General features: G+C 52.1%; 8 protein-coding genes across 8 annotated transcripts; 4 read left to right on the top strand and 4 right to left on the bottom strand.

Annotated features, from left to right (window-relative positions):
- Positions 1 to 565: 565 nt before the first annotated feature.
- On the top strand, positions 566 to 3,146 carry BD324DRAFT_648284 (hypothetical protein; the record flags this gene model as incomplete). Its single annotated transcript, XM_022017817.1, has 4 exons — positions 566 to 976; positions 1,017 to 1,209; positions 1,259 to 1,341; positions 1,392 to 3,146. The coding sequence occupies 4 exons, from the start codon at positions 566 to 568 to the stop codon at positions 3,144 to 3,146; spliced, it is 2,442 nt and encodes an 813-aa protein (XP_021873431.1).
- A 343-nt stretch (positions 3,147 to 3,489) lies between these two features.
- BD324DRAFT_678759 (hypothetical protein) lies at positions 3,490 to 4,501 on the bottom strand (the record flags this gene model as incomplete). Its single annotated transcript, XM_022019012.1, has 4 exons — positions 3,490 to 4,228; positions 4,292 to 4,307; positions 4,390 to 4,408; positions 4,457 to 4,501. 4 exons carry the CDS (start codon positions 4,499 to 4,501, stop codon positions 3,490 to 3,492), a joined length of 819 nt encoding a protein of 272 aa, XP_021873430.1.
- An 898-nt stretch (positions 4,502 to 5,399) lies between these two features.
- On the top strand, positions 5,400 to 6,333 carry BD324DRAFT_648282 (NmrA family protein; the record flags this gene model as incomplete). The annotated part of the gene is made up of 2 exons (XM_022017816.1): positions 5,400 to 6,265; positions 6,312 to 6,333. The coding sequence occupies 2 exons, from the start codon at positions 5,400 to 5,402 to the stop codon at positions 6,331 to 6,333; spliced, it is 888 nt and encodes a 295-aa protein (XP_021873429.1).
- Positions 6,334 to 6,366: 33 nt separating this feature from the next.
- Positions 6,367 to 7,769, bottom strand: BD324DRAFT_576414 (WD40-repeat-containing domain protein; the record flags this gene model as incomplete). The annotated part of the gene is made up of 8 exons (XM_022013186.1): positions 6,367 to 6,446; positions 6,489 to 6,552; positions 6,590 to 6,841; positions 6,891 to 7,139; positions 7,192 to 7,416; positions 7,497 to 7,579; positions 7,634 to 7,663; positions 7,721 to 7,769. The coding sequence occupies 8 exons, from the start codon at positions 7,767 to 7,769 to the stop codon at positions 6,367 to 6,369; spliced, it is 1,032 nt and encodes a 343-aa protein (XP_021873428.1).
- Positions 7,770 to 8,111: 342 nt separating this feature from the next.
- On the top strand, positions 8,112 to 10,437 carry BD324DRAFT_640872 (hypothetical protein; the record flags this gene model as incomplete). Its single annotated transcript, XM_022017379.1, has 5 exons — positions 8,112 to 8,241; positions 8,297 to 8,679; positions 8,720 to 10,009; positions 10,054 to 10,202; positions 10,269 to 10,437. The coding sequence occupies 5 exons, from the start codon at positions 8,112 to 8,114 to the stop codon at positions 10,435 to 10,437; spliced, it is 2,121 nt and encodes a 706-aa protein (XP_021873427.1).
- Positions 10,438 to 10,769: 332 nt separating this feature from the next.
- On the bottom strand, positions 10,770 to 11,954 carry BD324DRAFT_648279 (hypothetical protein; the record flags this gene model as incomplete). Its single annotated transcript, XM_022017815.1, has 1 exon — positions 10,770 to 11,954. One exon carries the CDS (start codon positions 11,952 to 11,954, stop codon positions 10,770 to 10,772), a length of 1,185 nt encoding a protein of 394 aa, XP_021873426.1.
- Positions 11,955 to 12,541: 587 nt separating this feature from the next.
- Positions 12,542 to 16,733, bottom strand: BD324DRAFT_606939 (DNA polymerase family A-domain-containing protein; the record flags this gene model as incomplete). Its single annotated transcript, XM_022014037.1, has 3 exons — positions 12,542 to 13,640; positions 13,682 to 16,418; positions 16,463 to 16,733. 3 exons carry the CDS (start codon positions 16,731 to 16,733, stop codon positions 12,542 to 12,544), a joined length of 4,107 nt encoding a protein of 1,368 aa, XP_021873425.1.
- Positions 16,734 to 16,948: 215 nt separating this feature from the next.
- BD324DRAFT_614439 (hypothetical protein) lies at positions 16,949 to 18,791 on the top strand. The gene is made up of 7 exons (XM_022014597.1): positions 16,949 to 17,059; positions 17,133 to 17,389; positions 17,459 to 17,517; positions 17,587 to 17,868; positions 17,937 to 18,095; positions 18,153 to 18,245; positions 18,324 to 18,791. Exons 1-7 carry the CDS (start codon positions 17,033 to 17,035, stop codon positions 18,743 to 18,745), a joined length of 1,299 nt encoding a protein of 432 aa, XP_021873424.1. The 5' UTR covers positions 16,949 to 17,032; the 3' UTR covers positions 18,746 to 18,791.
- The last annotated feature ends 2 nt before the right edge of the window (positions 18,792 to 18,793 follow it).

Raw genomic sequence — 18,793 nt, 5'->3', positions numbered from 1 at the left:
CATCAAAAACTTACTCAAAGTGGCAATAAATCCTTGAACAGGATCAACTGCCGACTTTTTGCTACCTTTTTTTTTGGGCTTCCTCTTCCTCCTTCTTTCTCTTCCATCGACGACCATCTCACTCACTCCCCCATCGATCTTCCTGGGCAGACAAGTGGAGCAGCGTCCCCGGCTACGGAGGATCATTCTAGTGGCTCAAGGCGAAGAGCTTTCCCGAATTCAAAGCCTTTCGCCATCACTTTTCGCTCACGAATCACCGGCGACAATGACTCCGGTGCCCGAATAAAGAAGAGGCACGGCTCTCTTGGACTGGGCATCATCATCATCAATACCATCGCATCCACGAACAAGGCGTATCGACGGGCAGTTCGGCACGCGTCTCCAGCTGATCTCGCTATCGATATAATTATCTAAAGACTGCGATTCATGACCTGGATAGGGACAATTCGTCTTTCCCTTGATAGTGCCTGCCTTTATTTATCCGAACAATTCATCTGGTGAATCTGTCATCCTTGATCCAGTCATCACCTCTCTCAATCTCTCTCGTTTCCTCCCACCCGTCGACATGTCTGCTCCAGTCTCAGCCATGGCCTCCCCAGCCACGGATGGGCTCTATCAACCTCAACTGGACGACGGTGAAATGCCCTTGGATTTCTTAAATTTTATGGGCATGGAATACGCGAACGCTTCAGCAGCTTCTCAACTCCCGTCTCAAATGGACAACTTGTCGTCATCCTTACCCGAGTCATCATCGGGATCCTCTGCACGAGATATGGCCAAATCCTTATCTCAAAACGAAGGACAAGTACAACCTGTTGGACCGAGTCAGATGATGGGTATGACGCCTGAAACGTTGATGGGATCTCAGCGTGGGATGGAACTGGGTCTAGCAGCCTTATGGCAGGCTCAAAATGGACAGAATGGGCAGAATGCCGGCGAGTTCGATCACAACCAAGCACAATTGCTTCAACAACAAGTGAGGTGGAAATCCCAGACTCCAGCTGACAATTTTCCAGCTCGAACAGATCCACATGCAATCTCCCATCGTCTTTGATCCATCCGCCTCTCAATCCCCTCTTCAAGCTCTCGCTCAAATGTTACATCCGAATCTACAAAGTGAGCACCCAGAACATCAAGCGTTCCCAGATGGTCAGACCTTGGCGGAAAAATGGGCGGCATTCAGTGCAGCCCATGGGGTCTTCACACCGGGTACGTTCAGATGGCACCTGACTTGTGATCATGCTCACTCTGTGGTCAGCGCCAAGTGGCGAGATGTACCCACAAAACAGAACAGACCTGGTCGCGCCGATGCAGCTAGACCTGCGGAATGATCACCCAGATGTAAGACCATTCACGCAAGCTCAGAGCATCGCTCACTCCTCGCCGCTCAGCTTGGTGTCGCCCCGCTTCTATCTCCCGCTCCATCCCAGAACGGTTCCACCTTCACTTCTCCCGTTGCTGCCATGCCATACCAACCTCCCTCTCATCTTTCACCCCTCGAAGCACTGCAGGAACAACAAAGACAATTTCAACATCAACTGGCAGTGCTACAACATCAACAGCGGCAGCTGGAAGCTACTGCCGCTGCTGTCGCGATTTCACCGTACATGCCTGCCTCGTCTGCGGGCCCCTCGCGCCCAGTCACTACTCCGGGGATATCAGGGCCCCATTCGAATGCCTCGACGAGCTCACCAGGTTACTTTTCTCCTCTGACTTCACCCGCTTTGGAATCGAGCAATAGATCAGGCCATTTCGCATCTCAACGAGGTAGACCTCATCCTCTGTCTGCTCTGTCGAGTCCCGCTTTGAATCCAGTCGGATCCTCAGGAGGTGCTCAGCAGACACTCAGTCCGGCGTTCGGACCACAGGCCAACTCCGATCTTGCTGATGCCGATTTATTGTCGAACCTTCAAGGTTTCATCGAAGGCCGAGTCAACCAGAATCCCAGTCAGTTCTCCCTGAATCATGGTACCGGTCCGAATAGACAGTCGCTTCCAGCCAGATCTCGACCTTCTCCCATGATGAAGCCGACCCCTCCCGGTCGGAAACGTGACGGTGCATTTTCCGTACCGAATTCTCCAGTGGCGTTCAAGCCCGGCAACAAGCCCAATGCTCCATTGACATCTCTGCCCCCTTCGGCCATCCAGTCCATGCAAATGTCCAATCCCGGTTCGACGCCATCAACACCCAGTCCAGTGGATCTTGCTCAAATGATGCCGCCTCCACCTGTCCCGAACGACAAGTCGCTCAATGTCTCGCCAATGACCCCAGCAACTTTGATGAATATGGCCCCGAAGATCATTCCGCCAAGAGCAGCGGCGGCAGTCGCAGCTGCAGCGAATACAGCGGCGGTCCGTAAGCCATCCAATGCAGCGGCACCACCGGCTAAACGTACAACAAGCCGCCTCGCCCTCAACACCGCGGGCAAGCGAGCATTGGCGATGCGTCCGCCTAGTGTCGGTGTAAAAGCAGCTACCAAAGGTGCCGCTGCCGCCGCTGCCACACCGTCTGAAGGAGAAACCCGCAAATCATCTCACAAGCTGGCAGAGCAGAGACGGCGAGACAGTCTCAAGTCTGGGTTTGATGAGTTACGACTCCTGTTACCGCCCATCAATACGGAAGCGTTGGATGCCGAGACTGGAGAGCCGCTACCGGGCAGTTCTGCGCCGAGATTGTTGCCCAAATCCACTCTGGTCCCGGACGATAATCCGAATCGTGGGGTTTCCAAAGTCGCCCTTCTCAAATTCAGCAACGAGTACATTGTCAGACTCCACGACAAGGTCGAGAAGCGAGATAGCTATATCGACAAGCTTCGGGACGAGATTCGACGACTTCGACTCGGATCGAGTGAAGAAGTACGAGGTGATGAAGGGGAGGATTTGCTGGAGATGGATATGCTCCAAGGCGAAGAAGACGATTTGGATTCTGTCTCTGGTGATGGAGATGATGACGGCGAAGCTCAAATCAATGGTCATCATGACGAAGACAAAGACGAAGATATGGACGATGATGATGAGATTTTACCCGTCAGTCGGAGGAGAGGCAAGGCGAATGCTGTCGGAATCAAACAATCTCCAGCGCTTCAAGCTGTCAATCCCGCTCCGAATAGAAGAGGGAGCCTCAAGTCGGCTCAGAGTGCGAGGTAGTGGATCAGCGCTACGACGACTGCTACTATGTTGTTGACCTTTCTCATCTGTGCTCCTGCTATTTTTGCGATGGACGTTTCTAGGCACCCTTAATCAGATATAGACTCATGCGTATCCTGATGTTGCACTTTCCCCCTCTGGCATTACTGTTATAAAAAGAACTTTGCATGCAAGTTTGGATCATGTACAGTTGATTGCGCAAGGTCATCCCGACTTGGTTCGTGCAACTTGAGTCAGTGGGTGTCTTTCGGTGGTGGATAAATGTGATCTCTTGTACGAAGGAATACGTGGCACGCTGTTTCATGGACGAATTCAGCGTCGTATTAGTGGAGAACGCTTCCCGTTAGACATTCGTCTCAGCAGCGTTTGCTTGACCGGAAGATACTGCTGGTGATATGATGTCGGATATGCTCTCCAGCTCCACTGTCATGCGTTTGACTTCCTCCAAGTATGCGTTAGCCATTACCTGATCAATGCCGGATCCCTCCGATACTTCAAGGACTATTTCTTCGTACCTTTCATGCGCCGCTTCAATCTCAGCGTGGTAGTGCTTCAGCTTCTGGCGCAGTCCCCCGTCAGCTACGACAGAGATCTGATTTTGCTCGCTATCTCCCATCTCGTCCCCTCCTTGTATCGTCGTCACGGTCTCGTTCGTCTTCCCCGTCTCAACCTCTCTCTCATTTGAGAGTGGTTGAGCCGTCTTGTCATTCAGCTGAACGGTCTCGGAAGAGGTATTGGACATCGCCTCATACCGCTGACTCGCCTCATCCACTTGATCATCGAGTCGGTGAAGCATGTCGTGAAAGGCCAAAACCGAATCGAAGATGACATAACCCGGATCATCCTCCATCACACGTTCAGCCTCATCGAGCCAGAGTGACCTGTCCTTGTAAGTCCTGATCGCAAGTTCGTCCGGATCGACATCATGATCCAATGTCTGAGGCTTCGACGTCAGAGCTTTGGTGTACTTATCGAGATAAGGTTGGACTTCGGCTGCAGTAGCTTGATTGATCAGCCACTTCTTAGCCGCCACCGTGTTCTCAAACTGCGCGGAGAGCTCCTTCAAATCGTCGGTGTCAAGCCTAAAGATGATGGACACCATCAAGTCAGATCCCAGTCGGGTTCAAGTACAAAGAGTGACTGACTTTCGCGTAGTTCCGTCTATAGGAGTGCACATCAGTAAGGGTCCTGATCGATTTCGACGTGTGTTGTTGAAGGGCATGCAAAATGAACACTCACTCACCCTCGTCATGTGAATAGAACTCACGGCAGTCAGTACGTATCCGACGTTCATCAAGGATCATCCTGACTAAATCGTTGAGGGGGATACTGGGCTCTGAGTCTCGTCTGGGCATGGTGATCCAGCTGGTGGCGCAAAAGGTAGCCATTGTGCACGCAAGGATCCCTCCTTCATATAAGCCGGTACTGTACGTATCAAGATATCCAATAACCCTTTGTCCGAATGTGTGACCCCTCCTTCATCGTGCCAAAGCAGAGAACAGCGCACTTCCACCTGTGCATGAGCACTGTGCTGGTATCCTTACCTTTCACCCCCTTAGGGCTTGATCCTTTGACCTCGGCCATTGCCATGACCGTCAATAAAGTACTGTGCATTGCTGGTGCTCTCGAGAGGAAGACCCAAAAGCGAAGTCCCACAAATTCGTTTGGAGCTTTGTTCAGGGAGAAGGTCGGAAATGGGAGGAGAACGAGGCGAAGGGAGGGAAGTCTCTTATTCTCTGCTCATAGTCATAGGGGATCTTGCTAGGTCTGCTAGACTTCCGTGTGGGTCGTTCGATCCCACCCTTTGTCTGTGAGCGGAGTGAGAGGATCTCGATTCAGCAACGCGGCGCGAGTGATCCGCAAGCTGCCTCTAGGTCTTGTCTCTTCCTTCACGACCAGAGACATAGGTTCATACATAAGTATCTTTCAGTCGGCAACTGTCTCTGGCTTGAAAGCATAGATGATGACATGAAAAGCATCGATGATCCTCGACTGAATCACGAAAGAGCTGTGATCAAATCGGTGGATGACATTGCCACATTTGCTGCTGCCCGAGCCATCGTCATTTCCTCCCAGATAGATCCATGGATCTATGAAATTTCACTGGAATCTCGGTCATCTTTTGTGGCATTTGACCGAGGCGTCGTGCCAAGATATATATTTTAAACAGGGTTCATTGTACGCTGTACTCTAGACTTCATGTCCTCGCAGTGTTAAACCCCCATTGATCAACTACCAGCTCGCCTTTCTGCCATGTCATTCACTATCGGTGTCACCGGAGCCAATGGCTACCTAGGCTCGAAAACTATCCAAGCTCTTCTCAACCATTCTCTCGTTCCCGCCTCATCGATCATTGCCATCTGTCGCGACCCTTCTAAGGCTTCAGAAGCATCATCAAGAGGAGTCGACGTTCGACAAGCCGACTTCAAAGACACGCCATCCCTCGCAAAGGCATTCAAAGGCGTCCACAACCTCTTCATCGTCTCGCCCAATGTCCTTGGAGACGAAGGAAAGCAGCTCACGACCAATGCAATTGCCGCAGCAAAAGCCGTCGGAGTCAAGAAGATCTTTTACACTTCTCATACTGGCGCAAGGGAGCACACTGAATTCGTACCTGGATCTCAGCACTACCACGTGGAGCAGAAACTGAAGCAGAGTGGACTCGAATGGACTTCGCTCCGAAATGGATTCTACCTGTCTGGCACGGATTACCTTTATGGTAAACCTATCGAGTCGGGATCGATCACTGCACCTGAGGATGGCAAAGTCTCTTGGGTCGATCGTCTGGATCTTGCCGAGGCCAGCGCTCGGATCTTGGCTGAACAGTACGATACCAAGGGAGTAGAGTACCTCGATCTCGTCAATGCAAAGAGCTGGGACATGGCTGAAGCCGCCGAGATCCTGTCGAAAATCACCGGAAAAGAAATCAAACGAAATGTGGTTCAAGACAAGACCTTTGTCGACTCATTTGTCGCCAACGGGATTCCAGAGCCCATGGCTAAAATGTTCTCCGGCACGGTCAAAGCCATGCACAATGGCGACTTTGCGAAAACGGATGGCGTATTGGAGCAGATCATCGGAAGAAAGCCCAAGACCTTGGACGAGTATCTTGAGGAGAAGTACGGGAGGAAGTGACTAGATCGAATGTTGACGCCGTCAAGTCAGGAGGGATAAGACTGTTATGTAAGCAGATGCATCCCATTGCAGGTTTTGGTCAACATCAGTGACCCCTGTCATCCATTGGCGGAGGTTCTTCGGCCGTCATCTGGCCCATGAGTTTCCAATCACGCGAGTATGTCGCTGCAGAAGGTCAGACAGGAAGACGGTGCTGATTGGACTCACGCTTGTAGACCCTAATCATCCCGTCGTCGTCGCTGACAGTCAGCGTTGTGCCCGTCGCATTCCACTATGATGTCAGCTAGTCCTTCATGAAATATATTCACGTCCACGGTGCCTATACGCGGTCCCTTGCCGAAATCTGCCACGATCTCGCCTTTCCACTCTCCTCTCCCTCTCTCTTCTGGATCAGGGGGCTCAACTTTCCAGATGATCACGCGACCGTCCCTTGATCCAGTCGCGACGAGGTGATACGAGCGGCCGCACGAGTTGGCCCATGCGACGCATGTCAAAGGTGAGGCAGGTGCCGGTGTAGTGAGATGAAGCAGAGCGGTAGGAGCAGGGTCAAGGACAATGATCTGAAGAAACATGTCAGCAAGTCAATGAGAAAGCTGGCGGTAGGCTCACCTTGACAGTCGGACTGGTACCAGAAAATGCAGCCAACAGACTCCCCCAGAACTTCTCCTTGCACCAGCTAAGACCCCATCCACCAGTCGAGATTTCCACTGTCGCGTTCTCGTTGATGCGAGTCTCCTCTTGACCAGCGTACGGAGATGCTAATGAAGGAAGGTGTATGTCGTGCGCAGTCGACCAGTCATTCAGAGATGGATCCAGTGAAGTGTAGACCCGTAAGCGCGAGTCGGTAGAGATGGCAGCCTGAAGACCATCAGCAGAGGCTTTTCAACGTCCTTTTTCTTTGGCAGCTCACCAATCTCAGACCAAAGGACGGATTTGGAGGGGAAAACTCGAGCACTCTTACACTCCCCTTGGCACCTCCGAGTACTGCGCGTTCGATCCACCTTCCTTCCTTGGTACCATGCGATCGTGGACCCTCTTCCCAGATCCTGACAGTCCGATCATGGGAGCAGCTTGCTAATAGAGAGCCATGAAGTGGATGCGAGAATGACAAATGGAGGATCGCAGCGTCATGAGCCTGAATAGAGAGAGAGAGAGAGAGAGAGAGCGAAGCGTGTCAGCGTGACTCTTAGCCGAATGGATCCTTGCTCGGCTCACCTTCCAATCTGCTTCAGGCTCCCATAAACCCTCATTGGACCGTCTGAAGATCTTGATTCTCTGATCCGCTGAGCATGTCGCGACTGTGATACAAGTATCGTCAGAGAAAAAGCCATGATAGTCGGCTCAAAACTGACTGCGCTCCCCGTAGAAGTCATACACAACATCTGTGGGTCGGGATTGTCAGTGGAATATGTTTGTATGCACAACACGGAGTCACGCACGCGTCACCAAGTCTGCATGCCCTGGAGCTAGCAGATTGGTCTGTAGCATCGTCCTCCTTCCTGACCTACACTGTCGGGATGAAGGGGAAGTCGCTGAACTGCGAAAGCGTTGCAATAAAATAACGTCAAACACGTTTGGGACAATTAAATTTCCATCGCATTGGCTTTCTACTTCTCCTCTCTCTCTCTTCAATCGTCGCTTCCTATACATGATGACGAGCAGAGTGATACTTACCGCAAGAAGCTTCGTGGAGCTCGTTTGAACACCGCTACCTCCTTGGCACTTCGGGTAGACCTTATTTCTCCCATAGTCTCCACTACCCGGCTCTTGATTGCCCCCCTTTTGCGCCAACCCATCTTTGAGGCACAGCTCTCTCTGATTCACTCCACCATGCCCGGTAGAATCTACTCTACTCTCAAAGCCGTCATGGCGAAGCGACAAGTCATCACCAATCTCGATGGATCATCTAGAAACATTGATGGATGGTCTATCGCCACCTTGATCATCTTCCTCATCGTCAGTGAGTCAGTCGGTTTGTAGGGCTCGGGGAAATTGAACATGTGCTCATGACGTAGATATCCTCGTGATATTCCCTCTTCGCATACCTCTCCCATTCTTCGTCTCGAGAGCATGCGAGAAGCTGCTCATCCTTGTCGGACTACGAGCACGTCCCGCGCAGCAACCGAAGTCTACCGATGCATCCCCTCCGTCTCCACCTGCATCCACTGACGACTCGGACCAAGAGGCTCGCCAAGAAGTCGCCGAAAACCAAAAGTCCAAACCGTCCACAAATAGACCACAAAGATGGCATTTAACCATTGGTCTCAATACTGCGCCAGTGATCGGCGTGCTGCTCCTCCTAGCGACCACATGCATCCCGGGCAAGGTCGTTCGTTCAGGTATAGTCGGTTCCGACCATGTCAAGCCATATGACATTCTCACTTTGTTCATTTGCTTTGTGAGTCTGTCCTACAGGATCACAGACTGACCATACAAAGGCATACATCTCAGTCTCACTCGATAGCACAGGCCTATTGCGCTATCTCGCCTTCATGGTCGCTTCTCGAGCTTCCTCGTCTGGTACCCTACTCTACAACTCCTTCTACTGCTTCATCTCAATCGTCGGTTTATTGGTCGGCAATGACCCCGTCACGCTGTCTGCCACGCCCTTCCTGGTGTACTTTACGAATCATGCCAAAATCGATCCGACAGCTTATCTGTTCAGCATCTTCCAAGTCAGCAACTTGGTATCTGCACTTCTCGTCTCATCGAATCCTACCAATCTGGTGCTCACATCCGCCTTTGGCATATCCTTCCTATCTTACTCTGCATGGACTGCGCTACCGACCGTAGCGGCAATGGTGGTCTTGTTCCCGCTTCTTCGATATTTCCAGTTCAGAAAGGACAAGTGGATTCCTCGCAAGTTATCTCCTCCCCAAGTCGATGCCAAACAGGCTCTCAAGGATCCATGGGGAGGCATCTTCGGTGCTGCCCTCTTTTTGGTCACTATTGTCTTGCTCGTCGGACTGTCAGCTGGCGGCAAGCTGGAAGGCGTCGAAGGTGTTTGGACAGTGACAGCGCCTGCGGCGCTGATCATGCTATCAAGAGACATCGTCCATGACTATCGAAAGACCAGACCAGAGCGCAAACCTGCACGAAAGACGGCGATCACCGAGAAAAAAGTTGAGGAAAGGGTCAGGATCGACTCGGAGAGAGGCTCGCCCACTCTCAGTCCGCAGGAGACTGACGATGGAGACGTTGGCCAGGTTCGAGAAGAGCTCATTGCTACGGCATTGGAGAAGAAGATCAAGCAGGCCGAAGACTCCCCGCAACCATCTAGACCGGGTTCTGCTGGAGCTGCGCACGCACAAAAGCCTGAGACTCATGAGGTGGCGACCCTAAAAAACGACGAGGAGGACAAATCAAAGTTGGCCGCTGCACCTACACCTCGAGCGACTACACCTCCTGTAGAATCGTCAGCGGATAGAGATTCGTCACCGGAACTCTCAACGGAAAAGACTGCCAAAAAGGAAGCAGCCAATGACGATGAGTTCAAAGCGCCTCTCCTTCGACCCATCACGTCTCGAATTCCGGTCGTCTCGGGGACCATCTCGCGTCTGCCCTTCTCCCTGCTCCCCTTTGCGTTCAGTATGTTCATTCTTGTGGAAGCGCTTCAGCATACCGGCTGGATACGAGTCTTCGGCAAGTGGTGGGCAGCATGGGCAGAGGTCGGCGGAGTTGCGGGATGTGTTTTTATGATGGGTTTGATCAGCGTCTTGGGCTGCAACGTAAGTCTGCCTTTCTGGTCTATCATGCATTGACCATGATGCAGGTGTTCGGTACCAACATTGGTGCCACCATTATGCTCAGTCGAATTCTGCAGCAATGGGTGGCGACTGAAGGCAACGTTTCTCAGCGTGTATTGTACGGTTCCGTTTTCGCTTTGGCTGTGGGATCGAATTTCGGCGCCTATTCGTTTGTGTAAGTTTGATTATCACACGCACATTGGACTCAGATCGTTGCTGGCTGACATCTGATCTGACGTAGCTTCTCGGCCTCACTTGCCGGCTTACTTTGGAGAAACATCTTGAGTCAGAAAGGAATACATGTAAAGACTCGCGAGTTTCAGAGATGGAACTGGCTGCCTCTGGTTGTCACCATGATCGTGGGATGTCTCGTCGTGGCGGGAGAGGTTTGCGTCATGTACAAGGCTTAACTGGATGACAGGGAATTCAATGCTGGCCTTGCAGAGGATCGGACGTGGCTTCGAATATGTAGCGATGGTGTTTACGAATGGGCTATGCAAAATATGAATGCACTGTATGCTTCTGAGATTCTCTGGCAAATGTGGGGGGGCATAAGTGTCGCTTCTCCTCTGGCTCATGTGCTCAACCTTGTCCTGCTCTATATTGTTGCAATAGGATCTCCTCGAGTTCATTCCCGTGCCCAGGGTGGCATCGCGCATCAAGACTCTGCGATCTAGAAGGCTCGAAGGGGGATCAGTGGCAGTCTGGAGGGACAGAGTATGCATGAGCCGTCGCGGCATCGTCAGAAACTTCCAGACCCGTACTCGATATGTTCGTCCTTGACGACGACCGCAGTCGAATCTAGGGGAGAATAGAGCTCTGAGACGAACGAACCAGTTGGCGACCACTTCGGGCCTCGCCTTTGGTCTCTGGCATCGGTTACCATATTCGTCATTTGAATAGCGGTGCCAGTGGTCCCTGTTGTACTTGCGGTGGAGATGCTGGCGCTTATTGAGCGGTCGGAAACTGAAGGCGAGGCCGGAAGAAATGATGTGGATGTTCCGTGGTCCACCTTGTCTGGAAGGATGGACTGATGTGGTTTGATAGCCAGAGATCTCGACGAGTCGAGATCGTCGAGATCCGCATCGAGGCCATCGATGAGCGATGCAACGCCAGGGAAATGCACTGCGACCTTCCCAGCCCTTGAATCTCTGAACGATAGGCCCGGCATCTCGGCCGACTCTGACTTATAGGAAGCTCGTAAGGCGGAGTGAAAATGAGCCTCGATCGAGAGGCCCTCGCCGGGCCGACATCGACATTCCAAAGTCTTCCCGGACCCGTCTGAACTGGGCGTTGACGCAGCCCTGCATGTCGTTTCCGTGTCGTTCCAACCTAGACAGAAAGGATTCTTCTCCTTTGAGTGGTGGTGGATCATTTGGCGCTCAGACGCAATGTCCGTCACAATGTCGTCACTGCCATCCTTGTGCTTTCGTTGTAAGATCGTCCCCAAGTAGACATTCTGGCGGCTCGTCGTTATAGGTCGTGGTCGTGATCGTTGCTTGTAATAGCTCTGGGGTCTCCGTCTCCTGCTCGAAGTTGCCATTTCAATGTAGAATGGAGAGGACCCGGAAGGATGCTTACGGTAGGCACTAGAGCTGGCCTGTGTGTCAGGTGCCGTCTCCTTGGCAGCCTCATCGGACACACGAAATGCTTTATTCTCACGCCATTGCTGTAGTGCCCCAGTCTTGGACTCCTCCATCAGATGCACTCCCTGCCTCAGCCAATCTGAGTAGACCTTCTGGCTGAGGGTTTCGTTCGGTTGGCAGGTATACCTTTCGAAGTATTTTTGGTCTTCTGGACCATCGTGCACCGCCGCAAGCTCTTCCTGCTGGTATCCGAGGCACGTGCTGTCGTTGCATTTCGAGCCATGGTACCGGAGATCGGTGCTGCCGTATACAAGGATCCCAGGGGAGACAGCATTGTTCATTGGGTCCACAATGGGACCCAAGTGGCCAAAGCTGACAATTTTGGTAGTGTTCTCTCATGGGGTCGACCGTTTCCAGCGCTTCCAAAGCGAGAATGTGCAATTCTTCCAGCTCCTCATGCGAGGGGCTGTGATCGACTGCGATAAAAGCCTGAAGGGAGTCAGGATCTGTGAATGTCGAGGGAAAGAGTGGACCATCGTCTTCGATGGTCTCAGGCCGCCCCAGGCCCTCAGGCCCCTCTTGGCTCAAGCTTGCGGAACTCATGGCGTTGATGAATGTGGCAGAAAGAGAAAGAGAGAGGGTGGCGGGACGCTGCAATCAGATTCGATGAAGAGCAGTATTATTGGAAAGCTCGACCTCCAGCTCGCTGTAGGGCATCGACCGAAGAGAGCTCCTTGCGATATTTGTCTGTTTCGGGGGCGGCAAGTCATCAAAGGAAGGACATTCGAGGGAGGGTAGCCCGCTGAGAAAATCTTGTCGAGAATCAACAGCCAAGGATGGATCGATCATGTCAGCCGAACGGTTTCGACCTGCAGAGTGTCACGCAATAGAGCTGTCTTCCTCCGCCGAGCAACCATATCAAACGACCTCAAATGGACCCATCCATTGGGTGCAGCTTTGTTATCTCGTCTATCTCCTCTGGAGAAAATTGGAAAGCTGCCTCTCGCTGTCGTTGGAAATGTCCAGGGTTTTCCTGTACACTCGCCTTGATGATCTCTTTCCGCTTCTTCCTCTCTTTGGGAAGGGGTCGACCAAGCGTATCTAGGAGAGGTGGTTGTTGATCAAGCCATCGCTGAGCCAGTATGGGAGATCGATCTGCTTGTGCTCGGAGGAAAAGGAAATGAGGATGCGAGTCGAGGTTGGAAAACAGTGACAGAATGGACGAATCGTCCTTCTTATCCTCAGTGAATGCTTCGATCGATTGGACAGGTCCAAGATCACCATTGTTCGTCTTTGCCAGTAGCTGTTCCATATCTAATGACTCGCCAGGAGGGATAGCCTCTGGATGACTGGGTGTTTGACAGGGTAAGAAGACTTCTTTGCGGAGAACGTGGTCGAGGTCAACGGCAGAGAAGAATGCGACACTTTGGGGGCAATCATCCATGCCTATGCTGTAGCAGAACAATGCTCGAGTCCAGGCGTTGGCAATCTGCAGTGCCAGGGCAGTACGATATCTGTCTTCCTCCTTTGAAAGATAGCGGACTTCATCGTGGACCGAGATCAGGTATCTCGCCTTGATGTTGTATCTGTTGATCAGATATTCCATAGACGTGATGAGAAGATGGAGGTAATCCACGCCGGATGACTGGACGACCCAATTCGTTCGCGATGGCAAGTAGGCAGACCCATCCTCCAAGTAGCCCTTGCGAAGAGCGCTAGTGACTCCGCAACCAAGCGCTGGCGTTCGAGGACTTTCAGAACCTGCAATCGTTTCGATGAGATTGAACAAGAAACTCTCAGAGCCGCCGTGCCAGATCGAAGCGAACGCCGCTGGAGGCTTGGACGAGCCTCGTCGAGATTTGTGGCCCTTGGTGGCCTCGTATAGCTTGACAGCCTTTTCCATTGCTTCCTCCTTAGTCAACGTGGCGTCACCCTGTCGTAATAACTGGACAGCGTGTTTCTGTCCCGCACCATAGATACGCGAGTAGTTGAAGACCTTGGCCGCATCTCGGGACGTTCCAATGATACTGTATCAATCAGCCCCGCTAGTCTGGCTGAGGTCACCCACCTTGCAGTCTTGGAATGCAAATCTGTTCCCTTTGATTTAGAGCCCTCCAGAGTCATATACCCGATCGCAGTGGCTCCGTGGAAACCGAATTGAGCATCGCCCATGACTGAACTCAACCATAATTCTTCGCTATCCACATCGGCTCCAACGATGGCGTATCCTGGCGGACTCTTGACCATCGCCTTGAGCTCACTACCGACCCTCTTGGCCTTTGCGTTGGAGGCAGTAAGCCAGGTGGCCTCGACGGCACGACGAGTGACGGTTCCCATGACCAGACACTGTGGTAAGATCACACCTTGATTCTCGTTCTGGTAAACGACCATTTGATCCATGATTCGTTCCCTTGAACTGATCCAGTAACTACACAAGACATTCAAGTTCATGGCGTCTGCAGCAATTCTTGCCATTTCATCAGTCGAATCGCTCGCATCGACAGCAGGAGCCAGCTCTTTTGACTCGATGGCATTGACAAATGCTTTGGCGAATGGCGAACCCACGTTCTTCGTTTCGCCGTCTCTGTGCGGCAAGCGAAAGTACGCATAGGTGATATCGTCGAAAAGCGTCTCTGGTGTGATTTTGACACTGTCATTAGGGTCGATAGGTACACCGATAGTCACGTCAGGCTTCAGATCGCTCCTTGGCACTCGGAACAGCCACTTAAACTCTGGATGTCGGACCAATGGGTAGCCCTGCCATTGCAAGCGGAGAAGGAGTGGCGTGACAGCCTTTTTCTGGGTGAGGTCCAGCTCTGTAGAATGTGGAGATGTTAATTCCCAGTACCATTTCGGCCAAGTCCCGTAATCCACTCTGGGTTTCCGGGTTTTGCCGGAGTTCGCAGACGGGTGGCTAGCGTCGGACCAGTCCAGCTGAGCAGCCCACACATCGTCATCACCGGTCGATTTCATATCTTGGGCAATTTTCATTATTTCGTCAGTCGTTGCCGAGCCTTCAATAACGCGCTTCATCAGCTCTGGATGATCACTGTCGAGCTGATCGCCATCAGATTTGACGAACGTTTTGGCGAGGATTTTTGACACCCTGCTCTTGCCTGCTCGGGCAACCCGCAGGAAACTGTAATCCCGCAGGAAGGGGAACAAAGCCTCGTCAGAATCGACAAGATCCACCTCTTCATGTTCTGGATACTGATCGGCCTCGGCTTTGGGGACTCGAAAAGACCACATGCCTTTTGATGTCCAGGCGACTGGATGACCTTTATACGTCACGTGGAGAAGGAGAGGGAGTGCTCGAGCGGCAGTGCGTGATGAGAGGTACGTGGCTGGATCTGAGAGCATCGCGGCGAGGTAACTGGGTGTACCATGGGGGACATCAAAAGTGCTGCTTCCTTCTGCGGGAATGGAGGACGCCTTCGATGAAGCGGATGAGGCGTCATCCGTTGCTGTTATGGCTCCGTCTGTTGCCCATCTCGCCTTCTTCGGTGACCAATCCAGCTGAGATAACCACGGGTCATCATCCTGAGGTCCTTTTTCTCTGACTCTCTCCGCCAAAAGTTTCAACCCCGACTTGACGCTCTCCTCCATCTTCCTATACAATTCCTCTGCATTTTTCAAGTAGGTCTGCCAACTCTGATCAACAGGTAAGAATGATGTTCCCATGGGAAGGATGCCAGCAAACGAAGCGGGATGAGGACATGATTCCCGAAATAGAGGAAAGACTTTTGTGTAAACGTCATGGGTTATCTTGACGTCGTCCGCGTTGTACTGCAGGAGATCCTGAAGCTCGTCTCGTAGTTGAGAAGCGTGAGTGATGCTTTCGTCGCCGAACCGCTCTCGGACAGACTTGTCTACAGCGTAGCCGCAATGCAGAGCGGCAACTTCTGAAAGCGAGTTGATCGCCGTTATATCTTCCCAACGGGTCTGAGACCCCCCATCGTCATCGCTTTGAGTCAATCGACTGATGAGTTCCTGATCTTCAGTTTCAAGGATGGCATCCATGACTATCTCGTCGTTCTGCTTTTGTTTCCGATACGAGTGCCATGCCGGGGCCTGATTGGAAGAGATGCCCCGCGACGCAGCGTGAAGGGACAGAGTATCCATCCAACGTGTCTTTGTGCCGGCCAATGAATACTCTTCCGCCACTCGAGCTCTGTCGTATCCGACATTATGTCCAACTGCGATCCGGGGCTTGGAGCCATCGAAAAGCGGTATAAGATCGTGTGGATGTTCCATTTTGAGCGACTTGTCCCATTTTGGACGGGGTGGTATAGGCTCCGCTGGTGGATCTTCAAAGATGGTAGGAGATAGCCACGAATACCAATGCGTCGAACTCGCCGCACAAGCCATGACGGGATAAGGGGACAGTTTGTACAGGACCTCCACGTCGAACGATACGAATGTCTCATCACTGAGATCATCCACAGGCATAAAACTTCCATCTTGATCATATCGGATCCAACCGGGTTGATCCGTCACGAACCACTCGGGTTGGGGAGGCAAAGTGGCAGTTGAGAATTCCTCGGCGAGGCGCAAGTATGGTCCTGCGATTTGAGATCCAATGTTGTAGAAATGTTGTCTGATGTTTGATCCTTGGAGAGCAGGGAGCTCGAAATTGATCTCGTTGATCGTAGCGGATTCTCCGGGCTCCAGACCGTGTTCTCTGAGGTGCTTTTTAGAGAGTTTGACGAGGTGATCTAAAGGCGCTTTTGATGAACCTTCTGGGAATAGCTGAGCGTGGAGACTTGGTGACAGTAGCTGAACACCGACAACATTCTTGCGAGGCTCTTTTTTGTTCAGTTAGTGGTCTTGGCTCTCGATCGATACTCACCTTTCCTCCGCTCGGGCTCTTTGCCTTTGACGGACTGAGCCGCAGCCGTGCTGCTACTAGTTGCGGCCTGCGAAGTCGACGAGAAGTGTTGCACTATCCCTAAGTGACTATGTTGTGAGATATGTATCCTCCTTCTCAAGCACTTGACTGAACCTCCATGCTCATTATCTGTTCGAGCCTGACGAACTGAGAGACGGCGAGAAACGAGTGATGTCGGCCGACATAGTCGAGCTGGTCGAGGTAGCCCTGATCTCTCGACATGTCTCCACATGATGCAAGCGCACAAAAAACAGAGCTTGCGATACTATCCACGGGAGACCAGCCCTGCTGGTATGTACAATGATCGTATGGTCAACCAAAAGATGAATTGGATGGCTGCTGCTGCTGCTCGTCAACAATTCTTTCGATCGAAGACGGAATCAAATTTTCAGAGCAGCGGCGAGAAATGACGTGCAATGAAATGGTCAGTCAATGTTGTTATTTAGTAGTATATGGTGCTGCTGTAACTCACGCTTGACTGTACAGCGAGGACAGCGACGACCTCTTGAAAGCGAGATTTGGAACTGGACCATGGGTCTATTTTCATGGTTTAGAAAGGTGAGTGAAGGGTCAAGTCATGCAGATTCACCACTGACCTTCACAATCTCTCTCTCTCTCTCTCTCTCTTCAGTCCTCTGCGCCAGACTATGAAACCCTGCTCTCTCGACTGAGTGGCGAGATTGAAGACTCAAAACTTCATCTCTCAGAGATCAGATTACGAGAAAGACGATGGAGCTTGCTGGTGAATGCTTATGGCGTCTTATTATGGGCTATATGGGTCGGGTTATGGTACCTCAAAGCTATACCGATGGGTTTGGTCGGGATTGATAGGGCAGGTGTGGAAGGCAAGGCTATAGGAATAGGAGGCATCGCAGCGGGACCATTCTTGTGGGTTTTCGGACTTGCACTCAGGATGATGCCTGGTATTCTGGCTAAATCGGAGGAAATTTCACCTAGACTTTGGGCACTCAATCGAGCCCTCCATTTCGTCTTTGCGAGACAACGGAACTCATCCGGTGAGCCGAGGTCCTATGATAATGAGAACAACACTCTGTCTGCACCGCAGTGCTGACCTTTGAGCTCAGAATCTCGCCTTCGAGATCTTCTCACGAAGCAGCGTAAACATTTGGAAGATATCAAGAAAGCGACTAATTACGACTCTACGCGAAAGCTCATTGAACGATACGACGATTCTGCACCTCCCTCCCCTGCTCATTCGCAATTCGGTACAGGTCCACCCAGTCAGCCAAATACACCGATACGGAAGGGTAGTAAGGGTATCGATGGACAAAGAGGTCCTGCCGGCCAGCAGCCCGGAACACCTCGTGCTCCTGGCCATTTGACCGGCGCCGGCGGAACTCCCATGAGTGAGTCTCTCCACTACGATCAGGTCAGTTGGGGGAGAAAAAATGATTAAAGACCCCGCTTCATTCAGGACAAGTACCCGGGACGCCAGTACCTATTCCTGATGGATTGACTCCGGATCAAGCTACGGCTCTTTCACTACAGATGCAAGCTATTCAGCCTGTCCTTCCGACCCCAGAGAAACGATGGTACGACCGAGTCGTCGATTCCATCTTGGGTGAAGACCCTGGTGAGTACAAGTCGAGGCACCGTGACCCAATCACTTTCGCTTATATCGGCTTTTTAGCGCAAGGAGCTCAGAGCAAGTACGCGCTCGTATGTGGCGAGTGTTTCAGACATAATGGACTAGTGGGGAGCAAGTATGAGTGGGAGCGAATGCGTGAGTTGGCCTATACTGTGAAAAACTCTGGTCAGATTTCAGCGCTGACACGTACGCCTTTCGCCCCGCCGCCCTCAGAATGGATATGCCCTCGATGTAATCACTTGAACCCCTCACCGCTATCTCGAGCCAAGTCCGAAATGCCCTCAGGCTTACCTCCATCATCTTCTCTCAACGCTCAACCGGCCTCCGCCCCCGTGCCATCGTCTTCAAGTAAAGTCTCATCCCTCCCATCGCCACTTACTCCTTCACGCCGTGGTACGACCGCTTCTCCACGTAGGCGTCATCCGGCTGAACGCGGGACACCAAGAAGCTCAAGGTTAGGGAAAGAGGTCTTTTCGGCATCACGCGATGATGACGAAGACGAGGATGGGGAGGAGGAGGAGGAGGAGGATTATGGGGAAGGAGATGGCTCGCAGTCTGAAGGAGGGGATGGACTCGAGAGGGATAGAGAGGATACGCCGGAGAGAGATGCTATGGAGGTCGATGGCGCGACGTAGAGTGAGTTTCTCCAGAAGCGCGCATGCATAGTGCAGTCTAGTCCGGAC

The sequence above is a fragment of the Kockovaella imperatae genome (genome assembly GCF_002102565.1).
Source record: "Kockovaella imperatae strain NRRL Y-17943 chromosome Unknown BD324scaffold_2, whole genome shotgun sequence".
Classification (NCBI taxonomy): Eukaryota; Fungi; Basidiomycota; class Tremellomycetes; order Tremellales; family Cuniculitremaceae; genus Kockovaella; species Kockovaella imperatae.
Note: the sequence above shows the minus strand (reverse complement) of the source record. Positions and strands in the feature narration are given on the sequence as shown.

Excerpts from the sequence above, each read along its gene's own strand:
- BD324DRAFT_614439 (XM_022014597.1), top strand. The coding sequence starts at position 17,033 with ATGGGTCTATTTTCATGGTTTAGAAAG. Across the intron at positions 17,390-17,458 it reads ATCGCAGCGGGACCATTCTT|ACTTTGGGCACTCAATCGAG; the intron begins GTGGGTTTTCGG and ends AATTTCACCTAG. Across the intron at positions 18,246-18,323 it reads GTATGAGTGGGAGCGAATGC|AATGGATATGCCCTCGATGT; the intron begins GTGAGTTGGCCT and ends CGCCGCCCTCAG.